This window comes from Phascolarctos cinereus, unplaced genomic scaffold, assembly GCF_003287225.1.
Source record: "Phascolarctos cinereus isolate Bilbo 61053 unplaced genomic scaffold, phaCin_HiC Scaffold_3;HRSCAF=262, whole genome shotgun sequence".
Classification (NCBI taxonomy): domain Eukaryota; kingdom Metazoa; phylum Chordata; class Mammalia; order Diprotodontia; family Phascolarctidae; genus Phascolarctos; species Phascolarctos cinereus.
This window is the reverse complement of record NW_027555736.1, coordinates 229,745,517-229,770,896: the sequence shown is the minus strand read 5'-3', so window position 1 is coordinate 229,770,896 and position 25,380 is coordinate 229,745,517. Positions and strand designations below refer to the sequence as shown.

The following is a 25,380-nucleotide window of genomic DNA, read 5'->3' as shown; positions in this document are numbered from 1 at the left end:
GCTGGTGCTCTATCCACTGTGCCACCTAGCTGCCCTTCTTTTTGTATCTTTTAAGTGCAGAGGAGAAATTGATTTTTTCTTATAAGCAAGAGATGCTTCAGTAAGGGGCAGATAGTCCATGGCAATGGAACCTGATGGGTTCCAGTAGTGGTGATATGTGGGATGTTTTCAATTTCTCTTGACAATATAGCTCAGTTCCATAATTTATTATTATAAGTATTAGAGGTAGGATGGCATAATGGATAGAGAGCTTGGTCTGGAAGCCTGGAAGATGTGGCTTCAAATCCCTTCACTACCACTGGCTGTGTGACCACAAGTCACTTATAGCCTCAGTTCTCTCAGCAGTGGGAAAAACATTTTTGAGGAGGTTGGGTACATGTGGGTGGTCACCTATTCACTGGGATTACCCCTGCCTGGGATTCTCTGTGAAAGTCCCACAGTTCTGACTGTAGTGGGCAAGGAGACTGTGTTGCAGTAGCCTCCCCTCCTTCCTTCATCTTTCTCCCCCGCTAATACTTCTCCCTCTGGAGAGAGGTCTCCTTTTCTCCAAACCACATATTTCCAAAGATGAATTAGAACTCAGAAGACCTGAGTTTGAATCCTGCCTCAGGCATTTATCAGCTCTGTGACCCTGGGCAAGTCACAAGTGATCTCTCTCAGCCTCAGTTTCCTCCCCTGTAAAATGGGGGCAATGATAGCACCTCAGTCACAGGGCTCCTCAAGGATAGCTATATAGCACAGTGGGATAGAACACTGGGCCTGGAGTGAGGAAGACTCCTCTCCCTGACTTCAAATCTGACCTCACACACTAGCTGTGTGACCCTGGGCCAGTCACTTAACCCTGTTTGCCTCAGTTGCCTCATCTGTAAGAGGAACTGGAGAGAAGGAAATGGCAAACCCCTCCAGTAACTTTGCCAAGAAAACCCCATATGGGGTCACGAAGTGTTGGATATAACTGAAATAACTGGCCAACAAATAACAACAACAACATTATTATTACTAGCTAGCAGCTACTCTGGGGATGTTGTTTCAGGCTATGTCAGCAGAGAACTGCTTCCTGCTGTGTCAGGCAGAGGAGGAGGCAGGTTGGGCCCAGAGGTGGGGCACGGGGTGGGATGGGCCGTGAGGTGAGGTCTAGCTTCAGAGCCTGTCTGGTGAAGCTCAAGTGTGTGACTCCCTCCCTTGGCTTCTGATTCTAGCCTGAGGCAGGAGCCCCTGCCAGGGCCCAAGAGTCAGGAGGGTAGGGAAGGGGGAGGGTAGGAGTAGGGGCGAAATGGATCAATCCTTCCTTGCCAATTAGTTGCTCTCTTTCCCATGAGGTACAATATGAGACTCGGGTTACATCCAACCACCTTGTTCTTCCCTAGGTACCTCAAGCCCTCTGTTTTAAAAAAAGAACAGCCCTGTTTTGGACGCTCTTTTCTTACATCATTCCTATTTCCTGGGCGTCCTCGTCTCTTCTCTCCCCATTCTGTAGAATTCTTCTATCAAAGTATAATCAAGTAATACAGATCAACACTTGGCCTTGAATGACTTAGGATTAGGACTCTGCGCCTCTCTCCCTAGAGGCAGGAGGTATGTCAGAATTCTGAAGTCTTCTTTGCTTTTTCCTTTGCATCATTATGGTCATCATGTAAACTGTTATGGTTCTGTTTACTTTTTTAAGCCTCCTTTAAAAATGACTCATCAGGCTTCCTGACGTACAGAGTTCAAGGGATCAGAGAGCTGTTGATTTAGAACTGGAAGACACCTTAGAGGTCAGAGTTGACCCTCTTATTTTAAGGATGAAGGTTCTTAAGGCCCATATAAAGTCACATAGATTGTCCAAGGTCACACAACCAGTAGGTATCTGAGGTGGGATTCAAACCCATGTCTTCCCGGCTTTTAAGGAAACTGAAACAAAGGTAAGGAAGAGGTTTCCTGAGATAATATACCTAGGATGTTCCTTCTAAGTCTAAAAATTCATCCAGCCACATGATTAGATCCTATCTCTTGGCTTCTGCTCATTATCAACATGGAGGCTGAGTCCAATGGAGCTTGGGCAACCTCCAGGCTGATTGGTTCAGCTTCTCCTCTATCCCCTTTGACTTCAGATTTTAAACTTGGAATTGAGGGTGGAGGCAGGAGTGTGTGTGTGTGTGTGTGTGTGTGTGTGTGTGTGTGTGTGTGTGAGTGAGAGAGAGAGAGAGAGAGAGAGAGAGAGAGAGAGAGAGAGAGAGAGAGAGAGAGAGAGAGAGAAGGAGAAGGAAGCTTAGAACTGGGTGGGCAGATAATGGTGGCAGATTCCAGAGTCAGGGTTTGGTTGTAGAGAAGGCCTGAGTAGTTAAGCCAAGGAAGAGAACGTACAGAAATGGCTTATTTATTATTATATAATATTAATGTTATCATTATATGCTATAGCATATAATCAAGAATTTTATATTTTTAGTATGTTGAGGATAGATATGGATACATAGCGGTTTATCTAGGTCACGTCCATAAGTAAAAATCATCATAACTCACGTTTATACAGTGCTTTGTGGCTAGAGAACTTGGAGGGACTCAAGGTACATCTTGACATATACATTTTTGGACATGCCCCATCTGTAGATTTTTTGCTTAATTATGTTTGTTACTATTTTTTTTTTAATGGTGGAGATTTTGGAAGGGAAAGGGGAACTAGAAATAGGGATGTCAAAAAAAAAAAAGGAAAAGGTTATTGCAGCATTTTTAAAAAATCACAGAAGAGAACAGAAGAAGGTTCAGAGGGAGACAGAGAAGCAGAATCCAATTGAATTGCTTATGACATTTTGAATTTTATAATTGAATAGAAAATTTTGAAAAGAAATGCAAGGTGCAGGTAACAGAGATTTGTGGTTTCATTTGCAATCCTTATTTTCTGCTTTTTCATATGGAGATATTCATGTTTGCCAAGTGTAAAAAATTATAAGGGGCAGCTAGGTAGTGCAGTGGATTGAGCTCTGGCCTTGGAGTCAGGAGGACCTGAGTTCAGAATCAGACACATAACACTTACCAGCGGTGTGACCCTGGGCAAGTGACTTAACACTGATCGCCTTACCGAAAAATAAAAAAAATTTAAAATTTAAAAAAATATATGTATGTGTAAATATGGTAACAAAATTATTTATATACATTATTTCATTTGAGCCTCACAGAAATTGTGAGATGTAAGTTGTTCAAATATCATTATGCCCATTTTGCAGATGGAGAAAATCAGATTTTGAGCAGAGGTCACACAGTGGCAAAGGCAAGTTTTAAATCCAGGTATCCCATCTTCTAAGTCCAAGGTTCTTTATACCAGACCTTTAACCTTGGTTAATTTGATGGACAGTCTCTACGTTCTTGGTCAGCTGGGTGGTGCAGTGGATAGAACACAGGGATGGGAATCAGGGAGACTCATCTCCCTGAGTTCAAACCTGGCCTTAGACACTTACAAGCTGTGTGACCCTGGGCAAGTCACTTCATCCTGTTTGCCTCAGTTTCCTCATCAGTAAAATGAGCTGGAGAAAGAAATGGCAAACCCCTCCAGTATCTTTGCCAAGAAAACCCTAAATGGGGTCATGAAGAGTCGGACGTGACTGAACAACAATTCTATTCTCTATTTGTATAATCAGTCAATCAACAAACATTTATTAAGCACTCACTGTGTGTCAGCACAGCACTGGGGGTACAAAGAAAGGCAAAAATGGCTAAAAAGGTGGAAAAAAAAAGGTAAAAAAATCATTCATGTGGCATTTACCATGTGCCAGGCACTGGGCTAAGCACTTTGCTAATATTAACTCATTTGATCCTCACAAGAGCCCATTTTACAGTTGAGGAAACTGAGGCAGACATTAATTAAGTTGCTCAGGGCCACACAACCAAAAGGTGTTTGAGATGAGATTTCAGCTAAGGTCTGCCTGACAACGAGCCCAGCGCTTTGCCATGTCACCACCAGCTGCCTCTGGTGGGGGAAACAAAATAGAAATAATTACGTACGTACGAGATATATACAGCAGGTAGACAGCAGGTAATCTGAAGGGGGGAGGCCCTAGCAGTTGGGAGGGGAGGGGACCAGAAAAGGACCCCTGTAGAAGGTGGGACTTAAACTGAGTCTTGAAGGAAGCCAGAGAAGAGAAGAGGTTTTGGTGAGGGGATAGAGCATTTCAGAAATGGAGGACCGAAAAGAGCTGAACTGCCCCGTCTGAGGAATAAATAGCAAATAGGCCAATGTAGCTGGATAACAGAGCGTGTGGAAAGGAGGAAAATGTAAGACAGTCAACGAACATTTATTTATTTTTTGCTTTTTGGTGAGGAAATCCGGGTTAAGTGACTTACCTGTGGTCACACAGCTAGTAAGTGTCAAGTGTCTGAGGCTGGATTTGAACTCAGGTCCTCCTGACTCCAAGACCAGAGCTCTATCCACTGCACCATCTAGCTACTCCTCAATGAACATTTATTAAGTGCCTACTGTATGCCAGGTATTGTATTAAGCCCTGGGGATACAAAGAAAAGCAAAAGACAAGTCTCTGCCCTCAGGGAGGTCGCAGTCTAACGGGGGAGCCGATATGTAAACAAAGTATGTGCAAACAAGATAGATACAGGATTAATTGGAGATGATCAGCAGAGGGAAGGCACTAGAATTAAGAGGCATTGGGAAAGGTTTCTTGTAGAAGGTGGATCTTAGCTGGGACTTCAGGGAAGCCAGGAGGTAGAGATGAGGAGAAAGAGACTTCCAGGCCTGGGAGACAGCTAGTGAAAATGCCCAGAGCCAGGAGATGAAGTATCTTATTGGAGGAACGCAAGGAGGCCGGTGCCACTGGATTGAGGAGTAACCGGGCTGGGTGGGTGGAGGTATAAGATGCAAGAAGGCTGAAAATGTGGGGTAGGGCAGGTTATGAAGGAGGAGTTTGAGTTAATGGAGTTCACTTAGTAGGGTGGGGGTGACTCCAAAAAACTTAGAGGAAGACCCTTAATACGTTTGGTGGGCCCCCCTACAGAGTATTTTTGAAAGGATGAGGAGAAAGCTCACGTGATATTGGAGGGCAGCGATCGGCTGCAATATGCAGCCACCTGCATTGGGATTCCTTAGGCATGTTGAAGTATCAAGGCAGCTGAACGGGAGAATTCAAAAACAGCACATCACAAGTTATTCTTGTACTTTGCCCTAGGCGTAGGAATGTGCCTAAAACTAAGGGAAGACCAGACCTTAGCTTAAGGCAAATAGCCCCTTATGCCTCTCTCACTGAATTCTAATCCCACCTCAGACATATTGTGTCCCTAGGCAAGTCAGTTTTACTTTCTGAATGTGGTAAAGCAGGATCTTGAACAATGTGAATTTGGGTTGAGATAATATTTTACTATTCCAGATCACATTTCCTTTAAAAATTTCTAGTAACTTAAAAAAAAAAAAACATTGCCCATGTTTCTGAACACATCTTAACACCATCCGTCTCCTGGATTTAGCAAGTCATTCATTGTTTATAACAGAATAAAAAAGGAGGAAGAAAAAAATTAGTTAAGCAAAATTAACCCACACATTGACCAAAGTCTGATAGTATGTCATGTTCTACAACTATAGTCCTTTCTATCCCTGCAAAGAAGGGAGGAAAGTACATTTCCTTATCTCTTTTCCAGCTAGAAACTTACTACGGCCCTCCTCCTTCCTCCCTCCTTAGTGTAGTTATTGTCTATATTGTTTTGCTGGGGTGCTTGTACTTGGACCCCACTTCCAAGATCATATTTCTCCCTAGCCTCAGAAAGACTATTCCTGACAGTTTTCTCCCCAGCCCAAAGACCCTATCTTTGGCAATAACTCATGAGTGGGCCCAGTGAAACAAACTGTCTCTCCCTGTTACAAGAACAAGCTGACCTCTGTAGGATTTCCCTTGTATGAACAGGATTGTCTTGTACCAGCAGAACTATCGAGTACTGATGCCCACAGTTGCCCACAGTTATGTATACAGTCCAGAGGTCAAGCTACAGATGTCAACTCCTGAAACTATCTTGTTACAGACATAACAGACCAAAAACGTGCCCTTTAGGAGCTGTCCCCCGGCCCTTTCCGGTAGTGAATGATACCTGTGACCAAGGTTGTATGTTATCACCTAATTAGCATCCTTGGCACATAATCTACTGCTTTTCCTATAGTATCATTCCTGTTAGGTTACAAGTTCCCTAAGGAGCTCTGCTCACCATGGCAGATTTCTTGAGAATCCTTGCCCATTGTATAGAGTAACAATAAATCTTTGCTACCTTGACTTAAAGAATGCTTGAGTCTGTAAATTCATTCCAGATGACCCTGTCCTATACTCTGGTCTTTGAGGGGGTCTAAACCTCTCAGACTGCATCAGTTTTCCTGGTTTGATTTATTTTACTCTGCACCAGTTTATATAACTTTTTTCATGCTTCTTTGAATTCTTCAGTGCCATCATTTCTTTTGACTCAGTAATATTCTATCATATTTATGTACCACAGTTTATTTAGTTCTCCCCTAGTCGGTGTGTCTACTTAAAAAAATAATAATTGTATAACCTTTGGCTCAAAGGAACAGTTGTATGGGACTCCCTTCTCTTGGTGGAAATTAATTATTCAATGCCCTACACCAATGTGAGGGGTGGGCAGAGTTGGTGAGGAAAGAAAAGAGGTCCAAGTTCTTCTGGCTTCGAAGTATGACAAATTAAAAGTCCAAGAGACCTAATTTCTGGATAATTAAAATCATTTTATTAATTATGGTTAGTAGATAATAAAGGGAGAAAGATTCTAGGAAGAAGCTAACATGTAAATCAGTTAGGTATAGAAATCTAACTTGCCCTATAGGCAGTAGGAGGGAAAAGGGGAAAGGAAAGGGAAGGGAGGAGTAGAAGGGAGGGAAGAAGTAGTAAGGGTAAAGGGGAAGAAAAGGGAGGGGGCCAAAAAAGGGAGGCAGACTGAGGGAGTTGGTGGTCAAAAGCAAAACACTAGTGAGGAAGGAAAGGGAGAAAGGTGAAAGAAAAGCATAAACAGGGAGGAAATAGGATGGAGAGAAAGACACAGATAGTAATCATAACTGTAAATGTGAATGGGATGAACTCTCATAAAATGGAAGCAGATAGCAAACTGGATTAAGAACCATAACCCTACAATATGTTGTTTACAGGAAACACATTTGAAACAGAGGGGCACACACAGGGTGAAGGTAAAAAGGCTGGAGTAAAATATTTCAAAAAGCAGGGGTAGCAATCCTGATTTCAGACAAAACAAAAGCAAAAATAGATCTTATTAAAAGAGATAAGGAGGGGCAGCTAGGTGGTGCAGTGGATAGAGCACTGGCCTTGGAGTCAGGAGGCCCTGAATTCAAATCCGGCCTCAGACAGATAACACTCACTAACTGTATGACCCTGGGCAAGTCACTTAACCCCATTGCCTCATCAAAAAAAAAAGAGAGATAAAGAAGGAAACTGCATCCTGTTAAAAGGCACCATAGACAATGAAGTAATATCATTACTAAACATATATGCACCAAGTGGAATAGCATCCAGATTCTTAGAGGAGAAGTTCAGGGAGTTGCAGGAAGAAACAGACAGCAAAACTATGCTAGTGGGGGACCTCAACCTCCCCCTTTCTGAACTAGATAAATCTAACCACAAAATAAACAAGAAAGAAGTTAAGGAGGTGAGTAGAATTTTAGAAAAGTTAGATATGGTAGACCTCTGGAGAAAACTGAATGGGGATAGAAAGGAATATACTTTTTTCTCATCAGTACATGGCACATACACAAAAATTGACCACGTACTAGGGCATAAAAACCTCACAATCCAATGCAGAAAGGCAGAAAGATTAAGTGCATTCTTTTCAGATCATGATGCAATAAAAATTACATGTAATAAAGGGCCATGGAAAGATAGACTAAAAATTAATTGGAAACTAAATAATCTAATCCTAAAGAATGAGTGGGTCAAACAACAAATCATAGAAACAATCAATAACTTCATTCAAGAGAATGACAATAATGAGACAACATACCAAAACTTATGGGATGCAGCGAAAGCGGTCCTTAGGGAAAGTTTTATCTCTCACTGCTTACATGAATAAAATAGATAACAAAGAGATCAATAAATTGGGCATACAACTAAAAAAAACTAGAAAAAGAACAAATTAGAAGCTAACATGCAGAGAACCTGGCAGTTGCTATCATATCCCTAGTCCTAGCTTGTTATACTGGAGATTTCAGGGAATTTCCCTTTGAGTGAAATCTTGGATTCTTTCTCTTGCTTGAGCTAAATTCCTTCAATCTGTATTGTCTGGTATACATTCTCACATGTATACTTTTTCTGATTTCGGTTCTGCTATAGACTCAGATAAATGGGTTTATTTGCTATTTCCTATGTGTGTTCATTATGGAACTGGCATCTGGTGAGAAGGGGCTCAAACCTCGCATATGAAGCTTGGGGCATTCCTTCCCTCTTCCCCATTAAGGAACAGTAATCAGGAGTTTAGCTTGAATCTGAAAATGGCTAGCCTGGTACCCTTCCTCTCTGAGGAGATGAGAATGGCCAGCCTCTGACCCCAGTCTTCTGCTTCCTCTCCCAGAAGGAATCGAAGTCTGTCTTGGAGGAAGGAGATGCCACAGATATCTATTCTTGCTTTCCTGTGAGCCACCTCTAGACAAATCCAGGAGGACATACATAACATGCATGGGCTACACAGCACCCTTATGCCACTATTCCCTACATTTAAATGAAATTTTATTTAATTTGCACATCCAAAGTCTCTTTCTCCCTCCTTCCTTCCCTCCCACTTTGAGAAAGCAAGAAAAACAAAATTTCTTTTATGAATATGTATAGTCAAGCAAAACAAATTCCTTCACTGGCCATGTCCAAAACAAAATATGTCTCATTGAGTCCATCACTTCCCTGTCATGAGGTGAGTAGCATGTTTCATCATGAGTCGGTTGGTCATCGTGTTGATCAGAGTTCTTAAACCTTTCAATTATTTGTCTTTATGATATTGTTGTCCTTGTATAAATTATTTTCCTGGTAAATAAATGTTCCATTTATGTACCATAATTTACTTTTTTAGTCATTCTCTGATTGATGGATACCCTTGTTTCCAATTCTTTACCACCACCAAAAGAACTGCTATATTCTTGTACATATGAACACCTTTGTTTTTCCAGTTCTTTGCCACCTGGGCATCTCCTTTGTTTCTAGTCTCCTTTGTTTCTAGTTCTTTGCCACCACATAAAATGGCTGTTGTGGCCATTTTGGTATTTGGGGGATACTTCTTTCTAGATAATTATACTTGACTACTTCAAGAATCTTTGATGTTGCCAATGTGTGTTCTCTTTCCGTTAACACAGATCACAGCTCCTCTGTGACTTGGTTGGTGATCTTTGAAAGTTGCTATGGCCAACAAACGTGTCCTTCTGGGGTCAGCCTGGCATGAGCCTCACTGGACTTAATTCTGTCGGGTTGTGGGCAGCAGGCATATAGAATGTTGCTGGGCCTACTGTATACTCCAGATCTTTCCTGCTCTGTTATCTGAGCAGAACATTTCAGAACCCACAGTTGTCTCCATATGGAATGAAGTCATAAAGAATTATATACTGTACAATAGTTTTCAGAGAGTTTGGGTCAGTTTGAACTGATTCATTAAGCTCAGGGAAAAAAAGTATGTGCATATACCTGTGTGTATGTATGTATGTATGTATGTATGTATATAGAACAGAATGAGATTCAGAGGCAAACATAGGCAAGCCAGACAGCTTTGGAACTAATGAATTAAATTTAGTGTGTATGTGTGTATGTATATATGTATATGTATATATAACATGTATTGTGTATATTAACATATCTAATATAAAAGTGTACATTATATACACTCATAGTATCACACATACACATTATTTTTGATGTATAATATTTTATTTCCCCCAAATTACACATCAAAACAAATTTTAAAACATTTTTTTAAAGTTTTGAGTTCCAAATTCTATCCCTCCTTCTCCCCCCTTCCCTCCTTCCTCTTCCCTCCCTCCTGCCTGAGCTGGTAAGCAATCCAACATAATTTATACATGTGCAATCGTGTAAATATTTCCATATTAGTCATTTTGTACAAGAAGATTTGAATAAAAAAAAGAAAGAAAGAAAGTGAAAAACAGCATACTTTGGTCTGTAGTCAGACAACATCAGTTCTTTCTCTGGAGGCAGATAGTATGCTTCATCACGAGTCTTTGAGATTGTCTTGGATTATTGTATTGCTGAGAAGAGCTAATTTATTCATAGTTTTTCATTGTACAATATTGCTGTTACTGTGTACAACATTCTCTTGGTTCCACTCACTTCACTTTGTATCAGTTCAAGTAAGTCTTCCTGGTTTTTCTGAAATCATGCTGCTTGTCATTTCTTATAGCACAATAATATTCCATCAAATCTTATACCACAGCTTGTTCAGCCATTTTCCAATTGATGGGCATCCTCTTGATTTCCAGTTCTTAGCTACCACAAAAAGAGCTGCTATAAATATTTTTGTATGAATAGGTCTTTTTCCTTTTGGGGGAATATACATACATATCACACATGCATGTACATGCATGTGCATTGCATAAATCAATACATGTACGTAAAACACATGCATGTTATAGAAATATATTGTTTATAATGTATATACATATTATTTATAATATATAATGCATATACACACATGTTCAAGCTATATATACACATGTTATGCATATACATAATAAATATCACTACAATATACAAGTGTTATATATACATGCATGTAATTATACAGTGTACATGTACACACGTGTATAATATGTATGTATAATGTACACTTGCATGATGTATAATATATATTATATGCATATATCTATGTATACACGCACACAATTCATTGCAAAGGTGCTTGCTTTATCTGTATTTGCCTCTGAACCTCCTATTTATTTCTATGCATTTGAAAAAATTCTTCACTGATATTCTTTTCTTTCCTTCCTTTTCTTGTTGGTGTTGCTATCCCTAACTTTCCTACGAAAAAGAAAAAAATGTTTTCTCTTGTCACACATAAGCATAATCAAGCTAAACAAACCTCACATTGGTCATGTCCTTAAATGTCTTTCTTCTTTGGCATTTGGTCAGATGACTTCTGTGGTCCTTTCTAATTTATTTTGTCTGGGCCTTCTGGAGACGTTGCTTTGGCTCAAGGGAATGACTCTGATAATGGCAATTTCAGGTGCTTGGCAGGCTGGACTTTAGCCCTTGAATCATATCGAGTAGGATTCGAACTCGGGTCTTCTGACTCCAAGCCAGGTGCTCTATCTACTGCTCCACCTAGCTGTCCCTAGGTTTCCTCATGTTCTGCATACATCAGGATGATGCTTTGGTGATACAGAGCATCATAGGGATGGAACAGTTGACTTGGAGGCAGGAAGACCTGGGTACAAATCCTGCCTCAGACACTAGCTAAGTGATCCTGGGCAAATTTCTAGTTAAACCTCTCTTTTGCCTCAGTTTCCTTATCTCTAAGATGGTGGTGATAATAATAGAATCAATGAAATGATTATCTTTATATATGAATGACATGTAAAGTGCTTTGCAAACACTGTTGTTTAATGATTTTTCAATCCTGTCTGACTTTTCGTGACCATAAGTGGGGTTTTCTTGGCAAAAATACTGGAGTGGTTTGCCATTTCCTTCTCCAGCTCATTTTTACAGATGAGGAAACTGAGGCAAACAGGGTGGAGTGACGTGGCCAGGGTCACACGGCCGGTAACTGTCTGAGGCCAGATTAGAACTCAGCAAGGTGAGTCTTTCTGATTCTGAACTCACTACTCTATCCATCGCACCACCTATGTTTTGCAAACGTTAACGTGCTATAAAAGTAACATCATCATTGAAAAAAATTACTTTAACTTGGAACCTGACAAACACCAAATACAATTCAAATCCACAATAGAATAAGAGGATTATATGCATTGATCTCTTATATCTGTTGCGGCTTGCTTTTCTTTTTAAGTATCTAAGTTCAGCCTGTAGCTTTCAAAGCTGTTTTGTTTGTCTGGGCTTCTTTCTGGCTTTCCCCCTCTTCTCTGCGTGTCCTAAAAACATGCTGCAAATGACCTTCTTTTCTTCCTTCTTTTTCTACCTTATCCCTATCCCCCAGCTTAGTCTCCCCACCAATGGCAAAAAGAAAAAAAAACCCTCGTACCAAGGAAGTGTAGTAAAGCAAAGCAAATGCCCACAGTGTGTCTGAAAACGTGCTCTTTATCTTGAGGCCATCACCTTTCTTGTCTTCCTCAGGCCTCTAGAATCTCAGCTGGTCATTGAATTCGATCAGAGGTCTCAGGTCTGTCAAAGTTGTTTCTCCTTATAGTGTTGTTATTGTATTAATGGTTGCTCTGATTCTGCTTGCCTCCCCCTCTTGTCTGAGCCCCCTTGTAGACCCCTGGAACTCTTCCATCTTGTGGGTGCAGAGCCTCACCTCAGCCAACCAACTCACCCTCCTGGGTGTTTCTTTCCCATCAGGCAAGGAAGGTGAGAAGGCAAAGCCAAGGCTGGGGTCGCTGGGGAGAGTGGAGCCGATGCAGCAGGACCTGCGGTGGGGGGGTCAGTTTCCAGGAGCGACATTGCTACTCCCAGAGGTACTGAGATATTTCTTTCTTTCTTTTTTTTTCCTTTCTTTCTTTTTTTCTTTCTTTCTTTCTTTCTTCTTTCTTTTTCTTTTCTTTTTTCTTTCTTTCTCTTCTCTCTCTCTTCTCTCTCTCCTCTCTCCCCTTCTTCCTCCTCCTTCCTTCCTTCCTTCCTTCCTTCCTTCCTTCCTTCCTTCCTTCCTTCCTTCCCCTTCCTTCCCTTCCTTCCCCTTCCCTTCCCCTTCCTTCCTTCCCTTCCCTTCCCTTCCCCTTCCCTTCCCCTTCCCTTCCCCTTCCCCTTCCCTTCCCTTCCCCTCCCCTTCCCCTTCCCCCCTCCTCCCTCCCCTCCTCCCCTCCCTCCCCTCCCCTCTCCCCTCCCTCCCCTCCCTCCTCTCCCTCCCCTCCTCTCCCTCCCCTCCCTCCCTCCCCTCCCTCCCTCCTCCCTCCCCTCCCCTCCCCTCCCTCCCTCCCTCTCTCTCTCCTCTCCTCTCCTCTCCTCTCTCTCTCCCTCCTCTCCTTTCCTTTCCTTTCCTTTCCTTTCCTTTCCTTTCCTTCTTTTTTGGCTAGGCAATGAGGTTAAGTGACTTGCCCAGGATCACACAGATAGTAAGTGTTTATGTGTCTGAGGCCAGATTTAAACTCGGGTCCTCCTGACCCCGGGGCCACTGCTCCATCCACTGCACCACCTAGCTGCCTTTGAGGCCAGATTTGAACTCAGGAAGATGGGTCTTCCTAGCTCCAGTCCTGGCACCCTATCCACTGTGCCACCTGGCTGCCCATATAGTTCTTTAAAGATGAGGAAATTGAGGCAGGCAGAGGTTAAGTGACTTGAGCAGGGTCACACAGCTAGTAAGTATCCAAGGCCAAGTTTTGAACCCAGGTCTTCACTTTGGTCCAATGCTCCATTCTCCACATGCCTTTCAAAAAATTATACTTGCAAAGTACCTTGTACAGTTACAGGGTTGGTTTTTTTTGTATTTATGCCTGAGGAAAATTAATATCATGCAAGATGTATTACATCAAGATGTAATACATCTCTTTTGTTATTTTGTTGGACCCCACTTCTCTGGGGTAGGGCCTGATTTAGTCATGTGATCACTCCCAGCCCCCAAGGCATCTGCTATTAACCTGCTTGGGCTGGGCCCCTCCTAAGAGGGACCCACAGTTCTGTTTATTGGGTGAACAGAAGCCAGCTGGAGCTCCTCCACAGGGGATATGTCCTTTGTCCTTGCTTTTCCTTCACTTGCTTTTCCTTTCCAATCAAAGTTGGAGGTGACCTGGTCTACAAGCTGGGGAAATCCTGATTGGGGCCGTTTTTCTAGCTAGGATTGCTAGAGGCAGCTGGGTCTCATAAAGTAACTAGCATTTCTGAAGTGTTAGAGAGCAGGGGAATCAACCAGCCACATGTTTAAGGCCATCCCACTTTCCCTAGCTGCAAATTAATCCTTTCACATAATTGCCACCCCCCCTCAAAAAAAACCCAAGTACTAGGGAGGAGCTGGGAATTATTAAATCTGCCTTCTCATTAAAATGTCCACCAATCGGGATTGCCTTGCCTTTGCCAGGGGAGGTCCAAGTGATGTACTGTCAGACCAGTCAGAAGGAAGACACGTCTAGGTTTAAAAAGCCCTGTTGGCCCTCACTCTGGGTCTTTTGGCACAAGTGGAGGCAGGCCAGAGATCTCATTATTAAAAAGTTCAGTGAAGGGGCAGCTAGGTGGTATAGTGGGTAGAGCCCCGGCCCTGGATTCAGGAGGTCCTGAGTTCAAATCCGGCCTTAGACACATAACACTTACTAGCTGTGTGACCCTGGGCAAGTCACTTAACCCCATTGCCTAGCCTAAAAACAACAAAGTTCAGTGCCCTATTAATAAACTGTTATCTTGTGTGGACAATTGCCTCAGTTTACCTTTTTGTTAAATTTCACTGTTGACATGCCTTTGATTCAGGAAGGCCTGTCTTCAAGTCTCCTGACTCCCTGGCCAGGGAAGTCACTTGCTTCTCAGACAAGTTTATAATGCTGGTCTATGTTGGTAGAAGGAGCTTCCTCGCCAGGAGTTTCCTAGTAATGAAATCACAGGCCCAGACATTTTTTTAAGAGCCTCTTTGGTTTTAATTTGAGCAGAAACTAGGTCATTCATGGATGTTTCTTTCGTGTGTCCCCATATCTCTGGGTACAGGACTATGCTCATAGCAGACGCCCCGTGAGATGCCAACTTTCTGATAGACTTCAGGAGAGAGAAGTTATTTTTGGTTCTCATGAAAAAAAAATAAATTCAGAGTCTCAGAGTCTTTCTGCCAGGTTGGGGGAAAACACTCGGCTAGGCATTTTTTAAAAATGTATTCTTGTTTTAATTTAATCGTTTATTTTTTTCCCTGATTACATGTAAGAATCATTTTTAACATTCATTTGAAAAAAAATTTGTGTTTCAAATTCTTTCCTTCTCTCCCCCCCCAGTTGAGAAGGCAAGCAATTTGATATAGGTTATACATGTGCAGTCATGCAAAACATATTCCCATGCTTTGGCTAGGCGTATTTTTAAAAAATAATGAGCTAGGTGGAAGGAGACTGAACCTGAGATTTCACTGGTCTAGGGAATTCTCAGGTGAGGGAACTCTGTCTACCATATCGCAACTCTGTGACTTATAATTTTAGAAAAGAGCCCTCAGAAATTAAATGACTTACCCAGGGTCATGTAGCCATTATGTGTCAGAGGACAGACTTGAATGCAAATGTTTTGGGCTCCAAAGTCAACTTTCTATCATCTAGACCTTGATCTATAAGTAAATATAAAAATAAAATATTATATACATATATAATATATACATATATATAGTATTTTTATGTATATATCTGTGTTTATATTTATTTAATGCTTTTAAAAATTATTGTTACTTGTCTGACTCTCAGGATCATAGCTCCAGAGACCTTAGACCATCCATCCCATTTTACAGATGAGGAAACTGAGGCTCAGAAAGGTTAAGTGATTTGTCTAAGGGGACACTTAAGTCCAGGTGAGGTGAGATTTGAGTCCAGGTCCTTTGATTCAAGAGCAATTCTTTCTACTACCTCATGCTCGCCTCCCATTCCTCTCCCCATAAACCCTCTCTTACAATGCAGAGGAAAATGGGGGGGGGGGAAGAAATCAAAATATTGCTGGCTAAGCAGATTATGGCTACCTAAAGAACAGAGAAGGTCAGAGACAGTCTCCTAGATCCATGTGTCTGAGGAAGCAGCAAGAGGGTTCCTTGGGAATTGGGTTGGGTGGGAAGATAGACAGATAACACTTCCTTGTGTGGACTTGTCTCTCAGGAGAGATGGAGGCTCCAGCTGTATTGGACCTACCCGAAATTATCGTTCGTGCAACATTGAGGTAAGATGCCTTGGGGACCCACATTTCTTCTCTCCTTTTTAAAGCAGCTTTATCTCCTTCAGGAACCAGGGAAAGAGTCTGACCTCCGTTTGTCACCAGGGCAGTATTTCGAGGTACTACCTCCCCATTAGAAATCCCACAAAGACCAGGGGCAACCAGGAGCTGTTCTAGTTCTTTGCTAGGAGCTTGGGAAAAAAGGGGAGAATTTAATTGCCATATCCCTTAGGCACATCTGTTGACTTGTTGGGCCCCTGCTCTCAAGCACCATTGTTGAGTTGCTGAGACAATATCCTGATGATAAAGATTTTTATTTCACTGCACGCCCCACCCTATCAGTATTTTTCTCTGAAAAACTTCCGAGTATTTTACAAGATAGGGGCAAAGGAATCCTTGGAGGGAAGATTGTAGAAGAGGATTCCACATGGGATTATGTTGTTTTAAATCCCTGTGTCTGCATTTTATTTGGTGTTTGTTAAGTTTAGAACAGTTTAAAAAACAAACAAACAAAATCCCTATGGAAAATCAGACTAAAGATTGAATTTGAGAGTTCATCCTCCCTATTGTGGAATTGTCTCTACTACATTCTTTGACTTGCTAGCCTGCTGGGTGAGAAATAGCTTCTGAGAGCAGTTTCTGTGTTTTGGAAGGGATTACAGTTATCCCTGTCACATCTTGGGAGTTAGGGTGGGTAAAATCCACATAAAATGTTTTTGTCTCTCTCATTGTACCAGAGAAGAAGTCTGAATTTTTTCTTTTTCTTTTATGGGATGTTTACAATACCTTATTATAAAATTCGGGTTGATGTTATACAATACTATACATCTATTTTCTGCATTTCTGGGTTTCTAAACTTTTTCTTTGTCATCTGCAACTTCTGCATAACTCCCCCCCCCAAATTCCCATTTAATTTCTTATGCTGACCCATGATATATTGAAACCTCGATGGGGGAAGTCAAGATGTGGAAAGGATGATTGTAGTTTGTATCCCCAGTGCTTCTCACATGGCTGACATTTTAATGCATGCTTGGTGGTTTGAATTTGACTGGATTCTCCCTTCTAGCCCTCACCTCCTGGTACAAATACATGGTCCTGCCCTCTTCCTCTCTCCCCTGCAGAGCTGTCCTCAGGGCACCCGGGATTTCCGAGCAGAGCAGTGTGCAGAATTTGATGGCAAGGAATTCCAAGGAAAGAGATACAAGTGGTTTCCATATTATGGAGGTAAGAGCTAGGATGGATGGCTCTGTTATTAATATGGGCTTCCTCATAATGCCCTGAGACTGCTATACTTTTTTTCCTCAGGAAGTTTGCTAGTCCTTGTTTGAAACCTAGGACTCCCTCCATAACCTATGGGAGAACAAGGGCTCTGGGCCTTGGGACCACAGAAAGTCCCCTAATACCAAAGACCCATGGAGGAAGAAGTAACTCCCATACCAATATAATGCCACTTATAAAGAGAAGAGGATTTTTTGCTATTTCTGAAGGACCTTGAAAATAGGGCTGATGACAATCTGCCCTTAAAACAAGAGAAAGAATAATGACCATATCTGATTTATACACACACACATACACACAAGTATATATGTCACATATTATGTGTGTATATGTAGAGCAGCTATATGTACATGCATACATATATGGCAGTATGTGTATGTAGAGGGCAACTAGGTGTCATAGTGGATAGAGTCCGGGCCTGGAGTCAGAAGGACTCATCTTCCTGAGTTCAAATCTGGCCTCAGACACTTAGTAGCTATGTGACCCTGGGCAAGTCACTTAACCATGTTTGCCTTAGTTTTCTCATCTGTAAAAGGAGCTGGAGAAGGAAATGGCAAACCACCTCTAGTATCTTTGCCAAGAAAACCCTAAATGGGGTCATGAAGAGTTGGACACAAATGAAATCACTAAACAATAAATATATATACATACACATAGATATGTATGTAAAAGTGGGTATATAATATTCATAGAGCTTTATGTTTATTTTATCATTTGAGTCTCACAGCAAAACTGAGGTAGATAGTGTGTATATTATCCTGTCCATTTTATAGATGGAGAAACTGAGGCTCAATACCTAGTTGTCATATAGCAATAAGTACTGGAGACAGAACTCAACCCCAGGTCTCTTGACTCCAAATCTGTGACTTTTCCTCCCATTATACTACTAGGTAGCTGTTTAAAAACAATCAGGTAAGGGGCAACTAGGTGGCAGCTAGGTGGTATAGTGGATAGAGCACCAGCCCTGGAGTCAGGAAGACCTGAGTTCAAACTGGTCTCGGACACATAACACTCACTAGCTGTGTGACCCTGGGCAAGTCACTTAACCCCATTGCCTAGCTGCCAACAACAACAAAAAAAACCAATCAGGTGGCGCTTCAAGGTGTCCCCACTGTTTTGAAAAGTCTGGAATTTCTCAGTCTCCTTTTACCAAAGAGGGTAAAGTTGGGGGCGGAAGAGAGGAAGGGAGATGGCTAGTGTATATGTTGGTAGGGAGGAGTTTGATGAGGTCTTTATTTAATAAATTCCTGTTTACCCAGTATGGTTTGGGATTTGGATGTCTAGTTTATAGAATATTGAAGCATTGCCATACTTAGCATCTGCTTTTAGGAAACTATAAGGACAGGCCACTTGGTTTTTGAGCAGGAAAAGAAACCTCATCTTTGTTTCATTTTTGTTTTTGTTTTTTTTGGCTAGGCAGTGGGGTTAAGTGACTTGCCCAGGGTCACACAGCTAGTAAGTGATGTGTCTGAGGCTGTTTGAATTTGGGTCCTCCTGAATCCAGGGCTGGTGCTCTATCCACTGCACCACCTAGCTGCCCCAAGACACCTCATCTTTTGGGATTTCATCTTCCTCCCTCTCCACTCCCCAGCTGCCAACAAGTGTGAGCTGAACTGCATCCCCAAAGGGGAGAACTTCTATTACAGACACAAGGAGGCGGTGGTGGACGGGACCCTGTGCGAGCCTGGCAAACTGGATGTGTGTGTGCAGGGCACTTGTCAGGTGAGCCGCCGGCCTGCCCTCTCTCTGCCTTTCATGGTCCTTGCCCAGGGCTAGGATTTGTCTCTCTAGGAAGACCAATTTCTGCTTAAATGGCAAGTCCGGTGGCCTTTTTGGAGTCCTCTAACTTGTCCATCACTTTTGACACTGCGGATTGCCGTCTCCTCTTCTAGATACTGTCCCCCCTAGGTTTTTATGACAGTGCTTTCTCTTGGCTCTCCTCCTACCTGTCCAACTCTTCTTCCTCAGCTTCCTTTGATAGATTGACATCCATGTCCCACCTCCTATACATGAATGTATGAACTCCAAGGCTCTGTCCTAAGTCCTCTTCATTCTCATTCTCTCTCTCTGCCCCTCTTCTTCTCCCCCCGTCCCTCTATCCCTTTTTGCCTTTCTTCCTCTCCACTTCTCCTCTCCCCACTCCCTTTCCCTCTCTTCCCTTCTCCATACCTCTCTTCTCCCTCTCCCCCTTCTCCTCCTCTCCTTTTCCCCCTTCTCCTTTTCCTCTTTCCTTCCCTCTCCCCCTTCTCCCTTCCCCCTCCCCCCTTTCCCTTTCCCCTTTCTCCTTCTCCCTCTCCCTCTCCCCCTCTCCCTTTCCCCTTCTCTGCCTTCCCCTCCTTCCTTCTCTCTCTCCCTTTCCCCCTTCTCCTTTTCCCTCTCCCTTTCTCTGCCTTTCTCTCCTTCCTTCCCTCTCTCCCTTTCCTCCTCCCCTTCTTCCTTCTCCTCTCCCTCCCCCCTCTCTGATCTTATCAGCTCCCATAGATTGAGCTGTGTTTCTATCAGATATCTCCCAGGTGTGTGTGTATAGCCAGCTCCAGTGTCTTTCCTGAGCGTCAGTCTCACAGCATCAATTACCTATCAGACATCTCCATCTGAATGTCTCGTGGGCATCACAAACTTGACATGTCCAAAACTGAGCTCATTATCTTTTCCCCCCAAACCTTTCCTCCTTCCTGACTTCCCTATTTCTGTTAAGACCACCACTTTTCTTCTAGTTGCCCAGATATGCAACTTCAGAATTGCCCCCAACTCCTCCATCTCCCTCACCTTTTGTGTTCAATAAATTGCCAAGTCTTGTCAGTTCTGCCTCCACAATCCACATTGTATCCATCTTCTTCGCCACAGCCACCACTCGGATTCAGAGCCTCCCTTCTTGCCTGGACTATTTCAACAGCCTAATTGGTCTCCCTGCCTCAAGTCACTCCCCTCTCCAATCTGTCCTCCACATAGCTGGGCTTATAAATTGATATTTGTAAAGCACAGGCCTGACCGTGTCACTCCCCTACTCAGGGAGCCCCACTGGCTTCTTTTTGTCCCAAGGATAAAATATGAACTCCTCTGATTGGCTTTTAAAGCCCTTCGCCCTCTGACCCCAGCTATCTTTTTTTCTATAATTTTTTTAATTAACAAAAATTAATTCTATTTCCTTCTCATTTCACCTTCCAAAAAAATTAAAAAAAGAAAAAAACAAAACCCATGTTAGTAAATATTAACCTCCTTTGCCAGATGTATTGCTCACTACTCTCCTCACACACTCTACATTCCCGCCAAATTGACCTATTTGTCGTACCCTCTCCGTGGCTTTCCTTCTCCCATCTTGGTGCCAGCCATCCATCCCCCACACCTGGACTGAGGCCCTCCTCACCTCTACCTGAAGGAATCCCTGGCTTCTTTCAAGGTTTGGGTCAGCGCCGTCTCCTACTAGAAGCCTGGCCTGATTCCCCACAGGGGCTGTTCTCCTCTAAGAAATTGTTTTTCTTTATAGTAGCTTTCTTTGTATATATCTTGTATTTAATTTTCTGTATACGTGTTCTCCCCCCGATAGATTCTAGGCTCCTTGAGGTCAGGGACTGTTTAATTTTTTTTTTTTTGGCTTTGGAGTCCCCAGTGTCTGGTGCAGTGCTTGGCATAGTTATATTGGCCACAAACAAGGGCAGAGGGTCTTCCAAATCAGACTGGGAAGATTCCCCTGATGTTACCTATAAGGCAGCACTCCCAGAGAGATTCAGGGCACTGTTGCAGGTGATTCCATGAACAACAGGGCAGTTTCTTGATTTTTTTATTCAAGAGGTTCATCCCAGGCATAGCCTGCCCATTGAGTACTATATCCTTGAGATGAGGCAAGAAGAATAACCTTCCCCTCTGGCTGACCGACAAAACTGACTTATTTTATAACCTAAATAAATCAGAGTCTGGTCTCTTGGAGTACCAAGGTTCTAGGAGAAGAAAGACCTCCACAAGTCCATTATGGGCAATGTGAGCGGCTCTTTTTTCCTCGCTTGCTAGCCTCCTTTCTTCAATGTGATCCTTAACAAGATTGGCCTTTTCCCTCTTTGCTTCCTGTCCTGCGCCTGGGCCTAGGCAGGCTGTTGGCTGTGACCACATGCTCCACTCATCTAAGAAAGAAGACAAGTGCCTACAGTGTGGGGGTGACGGCCGGAGCTGCTATCCAGTCAAAGGCACTTTTGATGCCAATGACCTCACCAAAGGTAGGAGGCCCTGGCCTTGACCAAGTGTTGGAATTGAGAAGGAGGAGCTTAAATATGCTCTGTCTCTCTGATTCTGTGATCATCTGAGTGTGTGTGTGTGTGTGTGTGTGTGTGTGTGTGTGTGTGTGCATGCATGTGTGCACACACATGCATCTGTGGACTTCTTTCCTTTTTCCTAAAACCTTTTGTCTACTCATGGGTCCCCAGATATTTACTTCATGTCTGGTCTAGACTCTAGGCCTGGGGCCTTTTGAAAGCAGTCTTTCCCCCTGGATTTCCTCTTTAGGCTTATGTCACTGCTCCCTTCTGGGGAACTCCCAATACCTTGGGTCATTAATTCTCTCCTGGGTAGAAGGGGTAGCTGCATTGTCAGTTATCCCATAACAGGCCCAAGTACCTGAACCTTGTCTTCAGCTACCTCTGGGCAGGCTGCATTCTGTGTGCTTAAAGAGGGCCAGGGGGTTTTCCCAAGGATAGCACCTGAGTCCCAGCTGACACCGTACTGTGGTTCCATTAAAAGACAAAAACAAAAAAAACCCCAACTTTTAAAATTAGGCACTTAATTGCTATTGTTCTATCATTCCATTGTGTCCGACTCTTTGAGACCCTGTGGACCACAGCATGTCAATACTATCCATGCAGTTTTCTTGGCAAAGATACTGAAGTGTTTTGCCATTTCCTTCTCTTTTTTTTTAAATTTTATTAATTTCTTTTGATTTATCAACAATCACTTCCATATGCTTTGAGTTGAAAATTTTTCTCCCCTTCCTCCCCACCACCCTCCCAAGACAGCGCACAATCTGATATAGGCTTTACATTTACATTCCTATTAAACATATTTTCACATTAGTGAAGTTGTAAGTAAAAATTAAAACCAATAGGAGGAACCATCAGAAAGAGGAAACAAAACTCAACAGAAGGTAAAAATAAGTGAGAGCGATTCGACTTCCATAGTTCTGTCTTTGGATGTGGGCAGCATTTTCCATCCCGAGGCCTCTGGAATGTCTTAGATCCTCATAATTGAAGAGTTCAGTTTAAATATTATCATTGCATAACGTGGCTTATTGTGTACAAAGTCCTCTTGGTTCTGCTCACTTCACTCAGCATCAGAATATATAAGTCTTTCCAGGTTTTTCTGAAGTCAGCCTGTTCAACATTTCTTATAGCACAATAGTATTCCATTACATTCATATACCACAACTTGCTCAGCCATTCCTCAATTGATGGGCATCCTCTCAATTTCCAATTCTTTGCCACCACAAAAAGACCTGCTATGAATATTTTTGTATATGTGGGTCCTTTTCCCATTTGTATGATATCTTTGGGATATGGCCCTAGAAGTGCTATTGCTGGGTTAAAGGGTATGCACATTTTTGTAGCCCTTTGGGCATACTTCCAAATTGTTCTCCAAAATGGTTGGATCATTTCACAACTCCACCAACAATGTATTAGTGTCCCAATGTTCCCACATCTTCTCCAGCATTTATCATTTTCCTGTTTTGTCACATTGGCCAATCTGATAGGTGTGATGCGGTCTCTCAGAGTTGTTTTGATTTGCATTTCTCTAATCAATACTGATTTAGAGCATTTTTTCATATGACTATAGATGGCTTTAATTTCTTCATCTGAGAACTGTCTGTTTATATCCTTTGACCATTTATCAATGGGGGAATTTGCCATTTCCTTCTGCAGTAGATTAAGGCAAACAGAGGTTAGGTGACTTGCCCAAAGTCACACAGCTAGTATCTGAGGTTAGATTTGAATTCATGCCTTCCTGACCCCCTGCCCAGTGCTCTATTCACTGAGCCATCTAGCTGCCATGCCCTTGGTAGTCATCAATAAATATGAATATTTTAATATACAAAGGACAAAAAAAAGATTGAATATTAAACCATTAATCTACCACTTGCAGCTTTTCTTTTTTTTCTCTTTAGGCAATTGGGGTTAAGTGACTTGCTCAGGGTCACCCAGCTAATAAGTGTCAAGTGTTTGGTCTGAGGTCAGATTTAAACTCAGGCCTTCCTGACTTTGGGGCTGGTGCTCTATCCACCGCACCACCTAGCTGCCCCTATGCAGCTTTTCTTTTTGAGGCAATTGGGGTTAACTGACTGGTCCAGGGTCACCACAGCTAGTAAGTGTCTGAGATCAGATTTGAACTCAGGTCCTCCTGACTGTAGGGCCAGTGTCTATTCACTGCACTACCTTGCTGCCACTATGTACACCTTTAAAAAGCTTTAGCCAGATTAACCAATAAACAAGAGAGTACACGTCAGCTTTATTCGTAGTGGTGCCACCACTGCCTTTCTTGTTAGTACGGCCTGCTGAATTTCCCTTACTACTCTACTGTTTTTTTTGTTTTGTTTTTAATTTTATTTTATTCTTTTTATTTAAAAATCTATTTTCTTTCCTTCCTACCTCTACCCACTCTTCCCCTACCACTCCCCCCAATAAAAAAACCAAAATCCTTTGTAACAAGTAAGCAGAGTTAATAAACAAATTCCTGCATTGGCCACACTTTCAAATTGGTGTCTCTATCTGCATCCTAAATCCATCCTTTCTCTGTTAGGAGATGGGTAACACATCATATGTCCTCTGGAATCACGACTGGTTATTGAGTCGATCAGAGTTCTCATATCTTTCAAAGTTGTTTGTCTTTCTAATGCTGTTATTGTAGAAATGGTTTTCCTGGTTCTGTTCTATTTGCATCTCTGCTGTATATGTTTATTTATTTTTTTAAATAATATTTTATTTTTCCCCAATTGCATGTAAAAACAATTTTTAACATTTAAAAAAAATTTTGAGTTCCAAATTCTCTCCTTCCCTTCTTTCCCCCCCCGAGGCAGTAAGCAGTTTGATATAGGTTATACATGTGCAGTTATGTAAAACATATTTCCATCATGTGAAAGAAAACAGACAAAAACAACCCACCATGAAAATAATACAGAAAGTGGAAAAATAATATGTTGCAATCTGCATTCAGACTCCATCAGTCCTTTCTCCGGAGGCAGATAGCATTTTTCATCATGAATCCTTTGGAATTGTCTTAGGTCATTTTATTGCTGAGAAAGAGCTAAGTCATTCACAGCTGATCATTCTACAATATTGCTATTACTGTGTACAATATTCTCAGCGTTCTGCTCACTTCACTTTGCATTAGTTTATATAAGTTTTTCCGAAATTATTCTGCTCGTCATTTCTTGTTCTGCTGTGTATTTTTAGACACATTTCATTGATGCTTCTTCCTTCCTTTTCCTTTCTCTTCACTTTCCCTCTTCTTCCTCTTATTCTTCCTTTCCTTTCTTCTTTCTCTTGCTTTCTGTTCCTTTCCTTTTTTACTGGAGCCACTTTAGCTAGATCAGTCAACAAACATTTATTAAGCATCTACTATGTGCCAAGCAAAAGACAGTATGGCATAGTGGGTAGAGAGTTGGCTTCAGCATTAGAAAGACCTGGGTTCAAGTTTCACCTCTGATGTATGCTGGTTGCACCGAGGGTTCATCCAGGTTTTGCTTGGAGAAGTCCAAAGAGGTTGAAACCATTCTTCTTCTGAACTGCTTTAATTGCTAGAAATTTTTTCCTTGTATAAAGCCTTCTCTTCTATGTCTACTGCTCCTAGGTCTGTCCCTTATGGGCAAACTAGTCTAATTCCTTTTCCATTCAGATATCTGCTATCATTCCCCCCCCCCCCACCCCAAACTCCTTCCTCAATCTTTTCTTCTCCTTAGTTCCTTCAGTTGATCCTTATATGACATTATCTCCAAATTCTTTTCCACCTCAACTCTCTTTTTTTACATATTTTGTTTTTTAAATAATGAACAAGTTTTTTTTTTAACATTTTTAATAAGATTTTGAGTTCCAATTTTTTCTCCCTCCCGCCTCTCCCCCCTCCCCAAGATGGCAAGGAATCTGATATAAGTTATATGTGTGCAATCATGTAA

The 25,380-nt window shown here is 42.1% G+C and overlaps 1 protein-coding gene across 7 annotated transcripts in view; it reads left to right on the top strand.

Annotated features, from left to right (window-relative positions):
• The window catches only part of PAPLN (papilin, proteoglycan like sulfated glycoprotein), a 90,032-nt gene that overhangs the window by 15,246 nt on the left and 49,406 nt on the right, over window positions 1-25,380 (top strand). For 6 of the 7 annotated variants that reach the window (XM_020986336.2, XM_020986335.2, XM_020986340.2 and 3 more), the window contains 5 exons: window positions 12,486-12,601; window positions 15,902-15,962; window positions 17,078-17,180; window positions 18,826-18,956; window positions 21,319-21,442. In XM_020986336.2, coding sequence (XP_020841995.1) covers window positions 12,486-12,601; window positions 15,902-15,962; window positions 17,078-17,180; window positions 18,826-18,956; window positions 21,319-21,442 — 535 coding nt within the window. Of the gene's footprint in view, window positions 1-12,485; window positions 12,602-15,901; window positions 15,963-17,077; window positions 17,181-18,825; window positions 18,957-21,314; window positions 21,443-25,380 lie in introns of those variants that run through there. The other variant, XM_020986339.2, reaches the window with a different exon arrangement.